Source organism: Ornithorhynchus anatinus, chromosome 21 (genome assembly GCF_004115215.2).
Source record: "Ornithorhynchus anatinus isolate Pmale09 chromosome 21, mOrnAna1.pri.v4, whole genome shotgun sequence".
Lineage (NCBI taxonomy): Eukaryota > Metazoa > Chordata > Mammalia > Monotremata > Ornithorhynchidae > Ornithorhynchus > Ornithorhynchus anatinus.
The window spans coordinates 17257234-17274259 of NC_041748.1; the positions used below are offsets into that span (position 1 = coordinate 17257234).

At 54.2% G+C, this 17026-nt stretch overlaps 1 protein-coding gene across 2 annotated transcripts in view; it reads right to left on the reverse strand.

Moving 5' to 3' along the window:
* Nucleotides 1–297: 297 nt before the first annotated feature.
* Nucleotides 298–17026, reverse strand: part of MMP11 (matrix metallopeptidase 11) — a 33499-nt gene continuing 16770 nt past the window's right edge. The window contains exons 2-8 of one of the 2 annotated variants that reach the window (XM_029049447.2): nt 10338–10576; nt 9432–9575; nt 8772–8905; nt 8396–8661; nt 6934–7147; nt 4917–5174; nt 298–2401 (exon numbers count right to left, since the gene is read on the reverse strand). In XM_029049447.2, coding sequence (XP_028905280.1) covers nt 2268–2401; nt 4917–5174; nt 6934–7147; nt 8396–8661; nt 8772–8905; nt 9432–9575; nt 10338–10576 — 1389 coding nt within the window. In that variant the 3' untranslated portion in view covers nt 298–2267. Of the gene's footprint in view, nt 2402–4916; nt 5175–6933; nt 7151–8395; nt 8662–8771; nt 8906–9431; nt 9576–10337; nt 10577–17026 lie in introns of both variants that reach the window. The other variant, XM_029049446.2, reaches the window with a different exon arrangement.

The window sequence follows — 17026 nt, forward strand, 5'->3', positions numbered from 1 at the left end:
CCACCGGCTTTGGTGACTGGTCGTTCCCTCCCCGGCCTTTCCCTCCCCATCGCCCCCTCCCTTGACCACCCCTTCCCCCGGCCGCCCCCCTCCGCTACCCAAAAACCTTCCAACCACCAGGGCAGTAGGAGGCAAGTATGGGCATGTGGTGAGAAATCCCTTTTGACTTTCAACACTGGGTAGGAGCCCCCTGTTTTTGGCCGCCTCCACAGACCCGGGCAGCTCTGACCCCTTGGTGCAGTCTGGAGAACTGTCAGGGTGCCCCGGGACCTCCTTACAGATAGGGAAGCCAGAGGGGATGTTAGAAAAGTGAGGGTGTTTATTGAAACAGTCCATAGATACAAAAGATTTGTACACACTATACACACATTTACACAGGTCTTTGGACGAAAAACCTCAATGGCTTTGAAAAGCAACAGGAGTGAGCGGAAAGGGAGTCCGAGCTCAGGCCTGCACCGTGGCTGAGGTAAAAGCAAGGCGCTTGTCGAAGACAGGGCAGGCTGTGTCGCGGAGCCTAATTCCCTCCTCCCTGACGGACCTGGCCGGAAGGCCCGGAGGACGGCCCCGGGGGGGCGGAACACCCCAGGAAACTCTCCATCTTTCCCCGTGGGTAGCGTCTGCGTGACGTGACCAAGGACATCCCTGATCCGGGGAAACCCTTACCCCAGAGGCACCGCTGGGCATAATGGGAACTCGCCTGGGCCACCTGCCTTCTGAACACACACAAGGAGAGTAGAGCAGCCTGAGAGGAACAGACCTCGGCTGTCAGCCGGGCCAGACGTGAAGAAGTGAATACAAAAGGCAAGCTGGGGCCCTGAGTCTACCTTGGGATGTGGGGAGGGTTGTGGGGAGCAGGGAGAAAGGGGGTCTCCCTTAACGTACCAGCCTGGGGGGCAGCTTTTCCCTTGGGACATTTTCCTCCTCCATTTTTACTGCCTTGGTCTGGGAACCCGGGGGGAATGGACGGCCAGCTCCCCGTCCCCTCTGGTGGTTTCTGTCGGAGCATCTTGGGGCTGAGGGGAGCGAGGGGTTGGCGGGAGCCGGGGAGGGCGGGTTAGGGGCTTCCCGGTCCCTGTGACTCTGACCCGATCGACCCCTCTTCTCGCAGTCTCTTCTTGGATCTCTCCAGTCCGGGGAAGGGGGCCCCTGAGGCTCAGTGCCTGAGGTTATGCCCACCAGCACAGGGGCAGCAGAGTGTCTGAAGACCCCAGGGGCGGGGAAACTCCCACACAAGGTGGAGAGAGAGCCGGGGAGGGGGAAGACGTCATCTGAGAGGGGCACTGGACACATGAGGTCCTGCGGCTCACTCCTTAGGGGTTAAGGGGACAATGCCTCCCTCCCCTCCAGCTTTCTGAGCCAGGCTTCAGGCCTCAGTCTCTGTCAAGAACTGAAAAGACCCAAAGTGACGGCCTTCTGGCCTGTTTGCTCTTCGAAGCCTGCCCCGCTCCCAGTCTCCATCGCCCCTCCACTGAAGATCCCTGCCCACTTACCGATGGAAAGTTGGCCCCCATGCCGGGAGAAAGGGATAGGAGGCAGATTAGGAGGGAGGAAGGAACTCATGTGGGAAACTCTCTGAGAAAGGCGCGACAAGGAGACCTGGGACCCGGACAACCTCTGGAAACCCTGTCCTCAGAGGCACCTCCGGGCATTGTAGGAACTTGCGGGAAGGAGGGAGGAGGAGTTATCCCTGCAGATTCGGCAAATCTCCAAAGACCCGGGGGGAACTGAAGTCAGCAACAGTCCAGAGACTGTTTGCTAAGACAGCCAGAGGGCCCAGCGGTGACCAGCACAGCTGCTGAGCGCCTCCTGGGGCTACTGAGTCCCGGCCCCGAGGCAGGACTGATGGGTAGAGCGGCAGGGCTGAGGGGAAATGATGGGAGCGGCAGCTGGGAGCATCATCCAACGGGGACCGCCTTCCCCCCAGCCCCGGCTCCTCCCGGGGTACCACAGCTGATGACATCCTTCTTCCTGCTTCCTGGGAGGGGGCGAGGGGAACCTTGACCCTCCCCTATATCCCAGGAGGGTCCGAGCCCCCGGGGGGTGACCCCCGGCCTGAAGCCGGCGACTAAACCAGCCACCTGCCATCCCCACCCCCGTCTCCCTCACCTCAAACTCACGGGGCCAGGGTAACCCCTCGTCTTATTTCCGGAATAAATAGTCTCAAGGTCCTCCGATCCCTCTGACTCTCTATGGGCAGATGGTGGGGGTGGGGGGCGGGAAGGTGGGTGCCCTGGGGTGGGAGGAGTCCCCAGAGGGATGGCCGCCCCTCAGCGGAAGGAGTTGAAGGAAGAGGCGCAGTTGAAGAAGTCTTGGCCGATGAGGCGAGGGAAACCTTCCAGGGCTTTCACCCTCACCGGGTCAAACTTCCAGTAATGGCGGCCGCGCAGGAAGTAGGCGTACCCTGTGGGGAAGATGGGCGGAGAGGCTGGCAGGGAGGCCTGGAAGGAGCTATCCGGGCAGGGAGGGCCGAAGCCCGCCCTGCCCATCCCTCCAGGCTCTCGGTCTCCCACGTGGGACGGAGGGACTGGTGTAGTGGATAGAGCGCAGGCCTGGGACTCAGAGGGTCACGGGTTCTAATCCCGGCTCCGCCACATAATAATGATAATAATGGTATTTGCTAAGCGCTTACTATGTGCCGAGCACTGTTCTAAGCGTGTCTGCTGTGTGACCTAGGACAAGTCATTTCACTTCTCTATGCCTCAGTTACCTCATCTGTAAAACAGGAATTGAGATTGTGAGCCCCATGTGGGACAGGGACTGTGTCCAACCTGACTTGCTTGTATCCACCCCAGCATTTAGTACAGTGCCTGGCCCAAAGGATGCCCTTAACAAATACCTCAGTAATAATATTAATAGTTACTGTTATTATTATTATGTCGTACTCTCCCGAGTGCTTAGTATAGTGCTCTGCACACAGTCAGCTCTCAATAAATACTGTTAATAATAATAATAATAATAATTCTAGTATTTGTTAAGTGTTTACTAGTGCCAGGCACTGTTCTAAGCACTGGGGTAGATCCAAGTTAATCAGGTTCGACACAGTCCCTGTCTGTCATGGGGCTCACGCTCTTAATCTCCATTTAGCAGATGAGGAACTGAGACCCGGAGAAGTGAAGTGACTTGCCCAAGATCACGTAGCTGGCACGCGGCAGAGCCAGGATTAGAATCCAGGTCCTTCTGACTCTCAGGCCCAGGCTCTATCGAGTAAACCACCATCGACTGATTCCTGGGAAATGAGCCGGGAGGTCCGGGAATCGCTTTCCCTTGCTGTTGCCTCTGTTCTCTCCTCTGGGTGTCAGAGGGCCTGACCCTGCTGGGAAATTGGGGCCCAGCAAGAAAAGCAACAGCGAGAGAAGCAGTGTGGTCTAGTGGATAGACCAGAGGCCTGGGAATCAGGAGGACCTGGGCTCTGATCCCAGCCCTGCCACTGGTCTGCTGTGGGACGTTGGACAAGTCACTTCACTTCTCTGGGCCTCAGTTCTCTCATCCGTAAAATGGGGATTAAAGCTGTGGGGCCTGGAGTGTGTCCAACCTGATTATCTTGTAACTCTAATTATAAATTATTATTTGTTCATGTTACTATCTGTCTGCCCCTCTCGACTCTAAGCTCATTATGGGCAGGGGACGTGTCTGCTGATTCTTGTATTGTATTCTCCCAAGTGCTTAGAATAATGCTCTAGTAAGCGCTCAATAAATACCTTTGATTGAGTGATTGATTGATCTATCCCAGCTTAATACAGTGCCTCATACATAGTAAGCACTTAAATACCGTTAAAAAAGAGTTTAAGGCCTCTGGGAGCAGGTGGACTTTGTCCAGCTGACTTCTGGCCCCCAGCCTCCAGGAGCCCGAGAGGGATGTCAGCTGCTGAGTTATTCATTATGAGATTGCTTCTAAAAGAAAAACAGTCCGTGGGATTCCTCATCCAACTAATTGAAGAAGTACGGCTGCTAGAATAATAAAGATAATAGTGTTGGTTAAGAGCTTACTGTGTGCCAGGCACTGTTCTGAGGGCTGGGGATGGACACATTCCCTGTCCCATATGAGGTTCCCAGTCTAAATAGAAGGGAGAACAGGGATTGGAGCCCCATTTTACTCCTGAGGAAACTGAGGCCCAGAGAAAGTTAAGTGACTTGCCCCAGGTCACGCAACAGGCAAGCGGCAGAGCCGGAATTAGAGAAACCGCGAGGCCCGGTGGAAAGGTCGTGGGCCTGGGATTCTAATCTAATAGATGAGGATACGGAAGCCCAGAGAATTGAAACGACTTGCCCAAGGTCACACAGCAGGTAAGGGAAGCAGCATGGCATAGTGGATAGAGCACGGGCCTGGGAGTCAGAAGGTCATGGACTCTAATCCCGCTCCGCCGCTTGTCTGCTGTGTGTGACCCTGGGCAAGTCCCTTCACTTCTCTGTGCCTCAGCTAGCTCATCTGTAAAATGGGGATTGAGACTGCGAGCCCCATGTGGGACAGGGACTGGGTCCAACCCGTTTGCCTGGCACACAGTAAGAGCTTAACAAGTATCATAATTATTATTATCATTCTCATTCTCTGAGCCTCAGTTCCCTCATCTGTAAAGTGGGGATTGAGACTGTGAGCCCCATGTGGGACAGGGACTGTCTCCAACCCCATTTGCTTGTATCCATCCCAGTGCTTAGTAGTACCTGGTACATAGTAAGTGCTTAACAAGTACCACAGTTATTATTATTAAGGGATAGATCTAGGATTAGAACCCAGGTCTCCTTTCTCCGAGTCCCCACGCTCTTTCCTCCCGGCCAGGATGCTTCTCATCCCTCCAGGGCTCATTCTGGGAGCTGCCAGGCCCCGGACTCTAGAGCCGGGGAGGCAGACCAGGTGGGCGACCGCACAGGGTGGGGGAAAGCACAGGATGGGGGGACGACCCTTCCGGGCGCGCACCCACCGTCCGCATCCTGGAAGGCGGCGTCGATCTCGGAGGGCACCCCCCGCCAGTCGGTGGTCCTGCGGGGGGAGAGGCCGTCCACCCGGCGGGTGCCGGGGTTGAATCGCCAGTAGTTGCTCCCCTGGAAGAAGTAGATCTTGTTCCTGTCGGTGCCCCACGTGAGGGCGGCGTGGAGGCGGGAGCCCGAGAGGCCCAGCTCGGACAGCGGCCCGGGGCCCGAGACGCGGCGCTCCCCGTCGTACACCCAGTACCGGCCGCCTGGAAGAGAGACGGGGCCCACGGCCGTCAGCGACGCGACCAGCCGGGGATCCCCCGACCTCCCCCCGCCCCCGCGCCCCCAACCCCGAGGCAGACGCGGGCCGGCGGCCGGGCAGCCTCGCCCCATCCCCCTAATCAAGCGGGGGTCCTCACCGACCGCTCCCTGGGTGCAGAGCACACTGGACTAAGTCCTTGGTTCTCAGTTCGTATTGATGTCGGTCTCCCCCCACCTCTAATAATAATAATGATGGTATTTGTTAAGCGCTTACTAGGTGCCAAGCACTGTTCTAAGTGCTGGGGGAGATACAAGGTCATCAGGTTGTCCCACGTGGGGCTCACAATCTTAACCCCCGTTTTACAGATGAGGTCACTGAGGCCCAGAGAAGTGAAGCGACTTGCCCAAAATCACACAGCTGACAAGTGGAGGAGCCGGGATTAGAACCCACGACCTCCGACTCCCAAGCCCGGGCTCTTGCCACTAAGCCAAGCTGCTTCTCTAGTCTGTAAGCTAGATATCGATCTGGGGATTCGATATCTGTTCTCCCTCCTTAGACCGTAAACCCCATGTGGGACTTGATTATCTTTTATCTGCTCCAGCGTTTAGTACAGTGCTTGGCACACAGTAAGCACTTAACAAATACCACAGTTATCATTAGTAGAGTATAAGGATATGGACATAGGTTCTGTGGGGTCGGGGTGACTATCTTGTTCCCCTCCCTCTTCCTGTTCTCACCCCTCTCTGCTTCCCCTTCTCTAATCATTTTCCCTCTCTTGTCCGCAAAGCCGTCTTCCTCTAACCATCCTCCTCTCCCTCTCGCCACTCTGCTTCCTTCCCCTTCCTCCTCCAACACTCCCTTTCTCCCTGCCAAGACCCCTTCCCCTGACCCTCTCCCCGACTTCAAAGCCTTATCGAAGGCCCATCTCCTCCAAGAGGCCTTCCCTGACTAAGCCCCCCTTTCCTCTTTTCCCACTCCCTTCTGTGTCACCCCGACTCGCTCCCTTTATTCATCCCCCGCTCCCAGCCCCACAGGACTTATGTCCAGATCCGTAATTTGTTTTTTTAATATTAATATCTGTCTCCCCTTCTAGACTGTAAGCTCGTTGTGGGAACGTCTGTTGATTGTTCTATTGTAATAGTAATAATTAAGGTGGTATTTGTTAAGCACTTACTATGTGCCAAGCACTGTTCTAAAAGCTGGGGTGGATACAAGGTAATCAGGTTGGACACGGTCCCTGTCCCACATGGGGCTCGCAGTCTTAATCCCCATTTTACAGATGAGGTCACTGAAGTACAGAGAAGCGCTTGGGAGCGTACAATAGGACCATATAACAGACGTGTCCCCTGCCCACAACGACCTTACAGTCTAGAGGGGGAGACAGACGTGAATATAAATAGATTCCAGATATGGACATTTTACAGATGAGGAAACTGAGGCCCATTCATTCATTCCAGCGTATTTTCTGAGCGCTTACTATGTGCAGAGCACTGTCCTAAGTGCTTGGGAAAGTACAATACAAGGTGACACAGCAGACGTGAGGCAGAGCTGGGATTAGAGCCCACGTCCCCTGACTTCCAGGCCCGTGCTCTTTACTCTAGGCCACGCTCTCCCTAGCGCTCAGTTCAGTGCTCCGAACCCAGTAGTAAGCTGTCAAAAAATACGACGGAACGCCCGACCGACCCCCTTCCCGCTCGTCTTTGGCCTTCCGCCTCCCAATCCCTCTCCTCACCACCACTCTCCCGGCTCCGGCCTTCGCTCACCCTGGAAGAACCAGATGTGGCCCTTGGAGTCCTCAAAGGCAGCATCCAGAGTGCTCGGGATGCCCTGCCAGTGGCGGGAGGCGAGGGCCGGATAGCCGGGCTGCAGCTCGCCCTTCCGCAGCCTCCACACGAAGCGGGACTTGAAGAAGAAGAGGTCTCCGCGGATGGTGGACACGGCGTCGAAGTCCGTGTCGCAGGCGTTCGGCTGCAAAGGCTGCTGGGTGAGGGGGACGGGTGAGGGGCGGCCTCGCTTCTGGACCTGCTGACCCCCGCCGGGCTCACGCCCTCCCTCCGGCAGAAACTCCCCCTTCACCGCCGCTCTCCCCGTCCCTCCTGAAAAATCACGTCTCCTCCAGAAAGTCTTCCCTGACCGACCTCTCGCCTCCTCCTCTTATTCGCCTCCCCTTCTATGGCCCCTGTGCACTCGGGTCCTTTCTTGTTTTTTATGGTATCTGTGGAGCGCTCACTCTGTGTCCAGCACTGTACTAAGCCCCGGGGTAGATACAAGCTGATGGGGCCGGACGCGGTCCCTTCCCCATCTGGGGCTCACAGTCTAAGCGGGAGGGAGAACGGGGATTGAGTCTCCGTTTTGCAGTGAAGAAAACTGCGAAGCCTCCTAAACCCTTTGATTTTCACCCCACCAACGTCCACCTCCTCTAGACTCTAAACTTCCTGCGAGCAGGGAAACATATCTACCAAGTCTGTTGTACTGAACTCTCCCAAACGCTTAGTACAGTGCTGAGCATGCAGTAAGCCCTCAATAAATCCCACTGACTGATCAGATCCTTATACTCTGCTCCTTCTCCAAACTGTCATTTATTTTAACACCTGCCTCCTCAACTAGATTGTAAACTCCTTGAAGGCGGGGACTGTCTTCCAATCTATCGTGTGACCTGGGGCAAGCCACTTCACTTCTCTGTGCCTCAGTGACCTCATCTGTAAAAGGGGGATTAAAAGGGTGAGCCCCATGTGGGACAACCTGATTACCCTGTATCTCCCTCAGTGCTTAGAACAGTGCTTGGCACAGTTGTCATTTATTATTACCACAGTTATCATTTATTATTATTATCACAGTGCTCCACACAAGGTGCTTAATAAATACCACTGATTGATAGACTGACAGATTTATTGGATCGGGATGAGCACTGGGGGAACTCTGCATGCTGCTTAGAGAAGCCCCCAGTCTGCTGTGTGACTCTGGGCAAATGACTTCCCTGGGCCTCAGTCACCTCATCCGTAAAATGGGGATTAAGACTGTGAGCCCCACGTGGGACAGGGACTGTATCCAACCTGATTTGCTTGTATCCACCCCAGGGCCTGTCACAGAGTAAGCACTCAACGACTACCACAATTATTAGGATAATTATTATTATTAGGGGTGGGGGGGGGCGGGTCCTCAGGAACAAGAGGGCCTCGCCCCCCACACTCTCCCTACTCCCCGATCCCCTCTCCCCATGCTCACCTCCAAAGGGGTGATCTCGTTGGTGTCGATGCCTGGATTGGGGGACTCCCTTTCCGACGGGGGTGGGAACCGGAGGGGGGCGGTGGGGGCCGGGGCGGGCCCCCGCAGCCCGTAGAGGTGTTGGATGCCCCGTCGGTCATCCTGGCTCAGACGCAGCGGGTAGCGGAAGTTGTAGAACGGCGACATGAGCGATTTGGCCACGGGAGTGTGCTGCAGGCCCAACACGTGGCCGAACTCGTGGGCGGCCACCTGGAGCAGGTCCGTGCCTGGGGGGCGGTGGCGGGGAGCCGGCCCGGTCAGGGGCGGGCCGGACGGAGGCCCCCTCCATCCACCCCCTGGCCCCCACCCCCGCCCCCGGCCCCTTCCGGCCTCGCACCCAGATCGCTCCTGACGGTCCACGTCTCATCGTAGTCGAAGTGGACGTCTCCCTCCCGGTGGGTCTTGGGGAAGAAAGCGTGGGCCAGGATGCCCCCCGGCCCATCGAACGGTAGGGTGTCTCCGTGCCAGAACCTGGGAGGGGGGCAGGGGGTGGGGGTCAAAGGGGGCAGGGGAGAGGGTGGGTGACTCCGCAGCCCCTCGGCCTCCTCCTCCCACTCCCAACCAGGGTCCTACCCCGTCATCCTCCCCCTGGCCTCTTAGCCCATCCCCTTCCCTTGAATAATAGTGATAATAAAAATGATAGTAATTGCGATACTGGTTAAGTGCTTACTATGTGCCAAGCACTGTTCTAAGCCCTGGGGTAGATACCAGGTAATCAGGTCATCTCACGTGGGGCTCACAGTCTTAATCCCCATTTTACAGATGAGGTAACTGAAGCACAGAGAAATCGAGTGGCTTGCCCGAGGTCACACAGCAGACAGGTGGCGGAGCCGGGTTTAGAACCCACGTCCTCTGACTGCCAGGCCAGGGCTCTTTCCGTGAAGTCACGCTGCTTCTCGTGATGCTCTCCGCATCGCCTCCCATCCCCTCTCCCCTCCTCTCCCGGTTCTCCCCCTCGTCCGGCTGGCCTCCCTGCCCAGCCCCGTGATCTGGTCACCTGGTGAAGTCAATCATGATGTCCGCCCTCCCGTCCTGCACCTCAGTGAAGGTGAGGGGCGTCACTTCGCTCCAGACCTGCAGGGCCTCGGCTATGGTCTGCCGCACGGTGGCCTTCACCAGTTGCCACGGGAACCGGATAATTCTAAAAAGACAAAGGAAAGAGCGCTCTAGGAAGCTCTTTTTTTTAATGGCATTTGTTAAGGGCCAGGCTATGTGCCAGGCACTGTACTAAGCGGAGGGGGAGACACGAGCTAATCGGGTTGGCCACAGTGTGTATGTGAGTGTGTGCGATCTCACCTCAAACCCCTCGCCCCCTCCCACCTCACCTCGCTACTCTCCTACTCCAACCCAGCCAGCAGACTTCGCTCCTCTAATGTTAACCTTCTCACTGTACCTCAATCTCATCTATCTCACCCCTGGCCCCTCGCCCTCATCCTGCCTCTGACCCGGAGGGCCCTCCCTCCTCAAATCCGGCAGACAAGGACTCTGCCCCGCTTCAAAGCCTTATTGAAGACCCCTTTCCTCCAAGAAGCCTCCCCAGATTAAGCCCCCCTTTCCTCTTCTCCCACTCCCTTCTGCGCCGCCCTGATTTCTCCCTTTATTCATCTCCCTTCCCAGGCCCTCAGCACTGACGTACATAACTTTAATTTATTTATGTATATTAATGTCTGTCACCGCCTCCAGACTGTAAGCTCGTCGTGGGCGGCGAATGTCTCTGTTTATTGTTATATTATACTCTCCCAAGGGCTTAGAACAGTGCTCTGCACACGGTAAGCTCTCAATAAATACGATTGAATGAATGTGTGAGTGTGTGTGTGAGAGAGAGAAAGAGAGAGACCATTGACCTAAAGCCCACACTCAGCGCGGGCCTTCCCATCTCCCCCCCGACCTCGGCGCTACCTACCTGTAGGTGAGGTTGGTCTTCTCCCAGCGCCCACCAGAGAGCACAAAGCGCTTCTGTCGGTTCCTTGTGTTCGGACCATCGGGAACATCCAGCACCCCGCAGCGAGGCAGGCCCCGGGCTGAGCCCAGAGCGGGGCGGCCCAGCAGAGACCTCCTAACGGGGGAGCGCTGCGTCTCTGGGCCGTGGGACGGGCCGCCGATCCCGGGATCCTTCCAGCGCTGGGCCGTGGGGGCCCTGTCCTATGCGGGGGGACAGACAGGCTTCCTGTTGGAAGCAGGAAGAGGGGATGGGGAGGGTGACAGAGAGATGGAGAAAGTGAGAGAGTGGCAGAGAGAGAACAAGGGAGAGATAAAGAGAGCGAGGGGATGAGAAAGTGAGAACAAGAGATGGAGAGAGAACAAGAGATGACAAGTAAAAGTGAGAGAACAAGAGGGGGAGAGAGAATGAGTGACCAAGAGTAAGAGAGAGAAGAAGAGAGAGAGAAAGACAGCGAGAGTGACAGAGAACAAGGGAGTGATGAAGAGAATGAGAGAATGAGAAGGTGAGAGAGAGAATCAGAGAAAGAGCAAGAGAGAGAATAAGAAAGAAATAAAGAGAGTGAAAGAGCGACAGAGATCCAGGGAGAGATGAAGAGAATGAGAGAGAGAATGAGAAAGTGAGAGAGAGCAAGAGTGTGAGAGGAAGATAGAGAGTGAGAGAGATAAAGGCTGTGAGAGAGAGGAAGCTAGCAGAAGACAGAGAATCACTGAGAGGGATTGAGCACGAGCGAATTAGAAAGACAGAGTGAGAGAGAGCAAAAACTAAAGAGAGCAAGAGAGGCGTCCCCCTTCCTGGGTCTCAAATCCCTGGCCCAGTTGGAAGTCCCTGCTAAAGGGGAGGGAGCTCTGGGAAAGAAGAGGAACTCCAGGAGTTTGGGGTGGGAATGCCCAAAGGACGGGGAGAGGAAAAAGGAGGAGGGCTTCGTCCTTTCGGGTTTTTCCGAGGTCTCGCCCTGCCCTGCCTCAACCCCTCTGCCCTGAAATTCCGTGGTGAGGTGAAAGCTGCTAGGGCTAGAGGAATCCCTGCAAAGCAGGATCCAGCTCCTTCCTACCCAAGACAGAGAATCTGAGTCCCGGCCCCCGGCCCCATCCGAGAATCCCTCTGGGCAGCCGCCCACTTCGAGGCCTGGGCTGCGGCTCAGACCAGAGGTGTCTCAGGCCTGATGTGCAAAGCTCTGGCACCTTCACGGAGAACCCTGGGCACTGTCATCTCCTCACCCTAGTCTGCCTCCCATCTGTTGGCCTGTATACTTGGGGCTGTATCCGCTAAGCACTTCGATCCTCATCCCACCCCCAGCTCCACCGCATTTAAATCCATATTTTTATGACTGCCTCATCTCATTTCTGTAATTTATTTTAATGTCTGGCTCCCACACTATACTATAAGGCCCTTCAGGGCAGTCATCACATCTCTCCTTTCACTTAACTTCTCTGGGCCTCAGTTACTTCATCTGTAAAGTGCGGATTGAGGGAGTGTGCCCCAAGTGGGACAGGGACTGTGTCCAACCTGATTAACCTGTATCTAGCCCAGTGCTTAGAACAGTGCTTGGCACATAGCAGGTGCTTAATAAGCACCATAATTATTACTATTATTACCAACTCTCTTGTATTGCCCTCTTTCAAGTGCTTAGAACAATGCTTTGCACTAGTAGATACTCAGTAGTAAATATCACTGATTGATTGACTGTCTAGGAGAAGAATTGACTGACTCCCAGTCAATTTTTTAATTTTTTTTTTTAATGGTGTTTCTTTAGCACTTACAAGTTAATCAGGTTGGACACGGTCCATGTCATTCATGGGGCTCACAGTCCTAATCCCCATTCTATAGATGTGGTCACTGAGGCCCAGAGAAGTGAAGTGACTTGCTCAAGGTCACACAGCAGACATGTGGAAAAGCCAGGATTAGTACCCAGGTCCTTCCGACTTCCAATCCTATGCGCCATCACTAGACCATGCTGCTTGGGAGCTAAAGTAATACTAATAATATTTATTCAGCATCCGATCTGCTTGGATTGTTTTTCTACCAGAGTTTGGGCACGTATCACCGTTGTTATATTGATTACTATCTGGGAGGGAGGGAAGGGCCGCGTTAGAGAGGTCAGACTCCTGGACCGTTAGCCCAGACCGGATCTAGTATTGCAGGACCCCTGGAACCAACCCATCAGGACCTACTGAATCTGACCTAAAACTAATAATTTTGCTATTTGTTAAGCACTTAGCACGTACCAAGCACTGAGTTAGGTATAAGACAGTCAGGTTGGACACACAGTCCGTGGCTCATGGACCAAGAATGAATTCATTCATTCATTCAATTGTATTTACTGAGTGCTTACAGTGTGCAGAGCGCTGTACTAAGCGCTGAGGAGAGCATAATATAATAATAATAATGACAGTATTTGTTAAGTGCTTACTTTGGGCCAAGCTCTGTTCTAAGCGCTGGGGGAGATACAAGGTCATCAGCTTGTCCCACGTGGGGCTCACAGTCTTCATCCCCATTTGACAGATGAGGCAGCTGAGGCACGGAGAAGTGAAGTGACTTGCCCAAAGTCACCCAGCTGACAAGTGGCGGAGCCGGGATTAGAACCCACCTCCTCTGACTTCCAAGCCAGGGCTTCTTCCATTAAGCCACGCTGTTTCTCCACAACAATAAACAGACACATTCCCTGCCCACAATGAGCTTACAGTCTAGAGGAGGAGACAGACATTAATATAAAGAAATGAATAAATAAATTGCAGATATGTACATAAGTGCAGTGGGGCTGGGAGAGGGGGATTAATAAGAACGGGTATCGAACCCCCATTTATCAGAGGAGGAAACCGAGGCCTAGAGAAGTGAAGTGTCTTGTCCAAGGTCACACAGCGGAGGCGGGATTCATCCATTCATTCATTCAATGGGATTTATTAAGCGCTTACTGGGTGCAGAGCACTGTACTAAGTGCTTGGGAAAGTACAGTCCAGCAATAAAGAGAGGCAATCCCTGCCCACGACGAGCTCACAGTCTAGAAGGGAGGAGACAGACAGCAGTACAAATAGACATCAATAGAAGGAAAGAAAATTACAGATATACACCTAGGTGATTCCAACCCCGGCCGTCTGACTTCCAGGCCTCTATTCTTACCCACTAGGTCAGGTTGCTTCCTTGATCTAGTCTGACCTGGATGTCCAGGAGGGGCTGTGAGGAGGAGAGGGAGACACACACGTACACGCTGACCGTTCAGCGTCTGGAAGAACAACGCAACCACAGAGCGGAGAGGAGGCAGACTCGCTGAAATCCCCAACGGCAGTTAAGGAAATCCCAGCCGAGCCAGCTGTGTGTCTCTAGGCGGACTCAATGGCCGGCGATCTGAGCCTACGGGCCCTGGCCGTTTCCTCCCCGACCTCCCCGCCCCGCCCGGACTGCATGCCTCTAACCGGGCAGCCGGCCCAGAGCCTTCCCCAGGGAAGCCTCCGCTGCTGGGTAGAATTCCCTCCTCCCCGGGCCCGCTCGGAGTAACTGTAGACTGCCAGCTCCTTGGGGACGGGGACGTGCCTACCGCTCCGTTGCAGGCTCTGCGCACAGTAAGCGCTCAGTAAATACGACTGAATGACTTGTACTCGCCCAAGTACCCAGGACAGTGCTCTGCAGCCGGTCAGTCCGTCGGTCATATTTAGCGAGCGCATATTTTGTGCAGAGCGCTGTGTGAAGTGCTTGGAAGAGTGCACAGTGACAGTGTGACAGACGCATTCCTGGCCCACAGTGAGCTTACAGACTAGAGGACAAGCTTGTCTAGAGGACAATCTCAGGCAAGGGCATAATGATGATGATGATGATGATGATGATGATAATAATAACAATAATTGTGGTATTTTTTAAGCCCTTACTATGTGCCAGGCTGTGTACTGAGCGCCGGGGTGGATACAAGCAAATTGGGTTGGACACAGTCCCTGTCCCGCAAAGGGCTCACAGTCTTAAATCCCCATTTTACAGATGAGGTAACAGATGAGAGAAGTGAAGTGACATGCCCAAGGTCACACGGCAGGCAATAATAATAATAACGTTGATATTTGTTAAGCGCTTGCTATGTGCCAAGCACTATTCTAAGCGCTGGGCTAGGTACAAGGTCATCAGGTTGTCCCACGTAGGGTTCACAATCTTCATCCCATTTTACGGATGAGGTAACTGAGGCACAGAGAAGTGAAGTGACTTGCCCAAAGTCACCCAGCTGACAAGCGGCAGAACCGGGATTAGAACCCAGGTCCTTCTGACTCTCAGCCCGGTCCCCCAGGCCATGTGGTACCTGATTATCTTGTATCTACCCCAGCGCTTAGACAGCGCTTGGCACAAAGTAAGCCCCGTACAGATACCCCAAGCCGTCGTCAAAAAATCCCTCTGATTGATTGTACATTTCAAGCGCTTAGTACAGTGCTCTGCACATAATAAGCACTCAATAAATACTATTGAATGAATGAATTGATCGATTGACTGGGTGGAGCTGTTCCTGAAGGGAAAGCTCTGGTCAGAGACAGGAGGAAGGCGTCGTAGACCCGGGGCTGACCGGCAAAGTCAGAGTTCATACCATGTGCGTCCGGAGTCCACAAGGAACAGGCTCGACTCCCCTCACGCAGAAGCGGCGGCGTGACCTGGTGGAAAGAGCATGGGACTGGAAGTCAGGAGACTCGGGTTGTCATCCCGACTCTGCCGCGCGTGACTTCGGGCAAGTCTCTTGGCTTCCGTGTGCCTCCATTTCCTCATCTGTAAAATGGGGAGGACGTATTTGTCATCTCTACCCCTCTGACTGCGAGCCCCATGTGGGACAGGGACTGTGCTCCGAGCTCACTGTGGCAGGGAATGTGCACGTTTGTTGTTACATTGTACTCCCCCCAAATGCTTAGTATCTGGCTTTGCACATAGTAAGCGCTCAATAATAATAATGATGTTGGTATTTGTTAAGCACTTACTATGTGCAGAGCACTGTTCTAAGCGCTGGAGTAGATACAGGGTCATCAGGTTGTCCCACATGAGGCTCACAGTCTGAATCCCCATTTTCCAGATGAGGTAAATGAGGCACCGAGAAATGAAGTGATTTGCCCACAGTCACGCAGCTGACCAGTGGCGGAGCTGGGATTCGAACCCATGACCTCTGACTCCCAAGCCTGGGCTCTTTCCAGTGAGCCACGCTGCTTCTCTTATAAATAGAGCTGATTGAATGAATGATAATAACAATGATGGTATTTGTTAAGTGCTTACTATGTGCACTGTTCTAAGCACCGGGGGGATATAATGTAATCAGGTTATCCCATGTGGGGCTCGCAGTCTTAATCCCCATTTTACAGATGAGGTAACTGAGGCCCGGAGAAATGAAGTAACTTGCCCAAGTCACCCAGCTGGCAAGTGGCAGAGGCAGGATTAGAACCCGTGACCTCTGACTCCCAAGCCCGGGCTCTTCCCACTGAGCCACGCTGCTTCCCTGATAGTATTCTATCAATCAATCACTCATTTATTGAGCGCTTACTGTGTGCGAATTACTGTATTAAGCGCTTGGGAGTGTTCGATACAATAGAACTAGCAGAGACGTTCCCTGTCCATAACGAGTTTACAGTCTAGAGAGGTAGGCGGGCATTAACAGGAATAAATAATTTATAATATATAATTTAAAGATATAATTATAATTATAAATTTAAAGTAACCACTGGAGGTTCTTGAGGAGTGGGGAGACATGAACTGAACGTTTCTGTTGATAAATGATTCGTGCAGCGGAGAAGCAAGAGGAGAAGGGGGAGGAGGAGGAGGGAGAAGACAAGGGGAAGGAGAGAGAGGTTGAGATGGAGGAGGAGGAAAAAGAAGGGGAGGAGGGGGAAGTGAAGAAGTTGGAGCAGGAGGAAGGGGAGGAGGATGAGGAGAAGGAGGAGAAGGAGGGAAGGAGAAGAAACCCAGAGGATGAGATGAAAGAGGAGGCGGAAGGGGAGGAAGAGGAGGAGGGAGAAGAGGAAGGGGAAAAGAAAGAAAAGAGGAACCTGAGAAGGGTGAGGGAGGAAAAGGAGGAGAGGAAGGCTGGGTAGTCTCTCCACATGTTCCTGGAGTTGCATAGCTCATAGTAAGGGCATAATGATGATAATAGCAATAATAATAATGATTGTGGTACTTGTTAAGCGCATACTACGTGCCAGGCTCTGTACTAAGTGCTGGGATAGATACAAGCAAATTGGGTTTAACGTCATCCCTGTCCCACATGGGGCTCACAGTCTTAATCCCCCTTTTACAGATGAGGTAACAGAGGCTCAGAGAAGTGAAGCGACTCGCCCGAGGTCCCAAAGCCGACGAGTGGCGGAGCCGGGACGGGAACCCACAACCTTCTGACTCCCTGGCCCGTACTCTATCCGCCAGGCCGTGCTGCTTCTCATCAGCGTGGGCTCACGCTCTGGCTCTCCCCAAAAGGTCAGGTTCCCCCTGGGGGGGCTCCGGTGCCAGACCTGACCGCATCGGCCTCCAGCCTCACTCTCGGACCTTGGTCCCGGGGTCCCCGGCCCTGCTGCCCGAACCCGCCTCCTCTCCTCTCCCCGGCACCGTCCCCTAGCCCCCATCTCTGTGTCTGGAGCCATTCTCGGCTGCCGACAGCCATATTCCCGTTCCCACCGGTGTCGCCCGGAGGAATCTCTCCATGGCCAGACGGG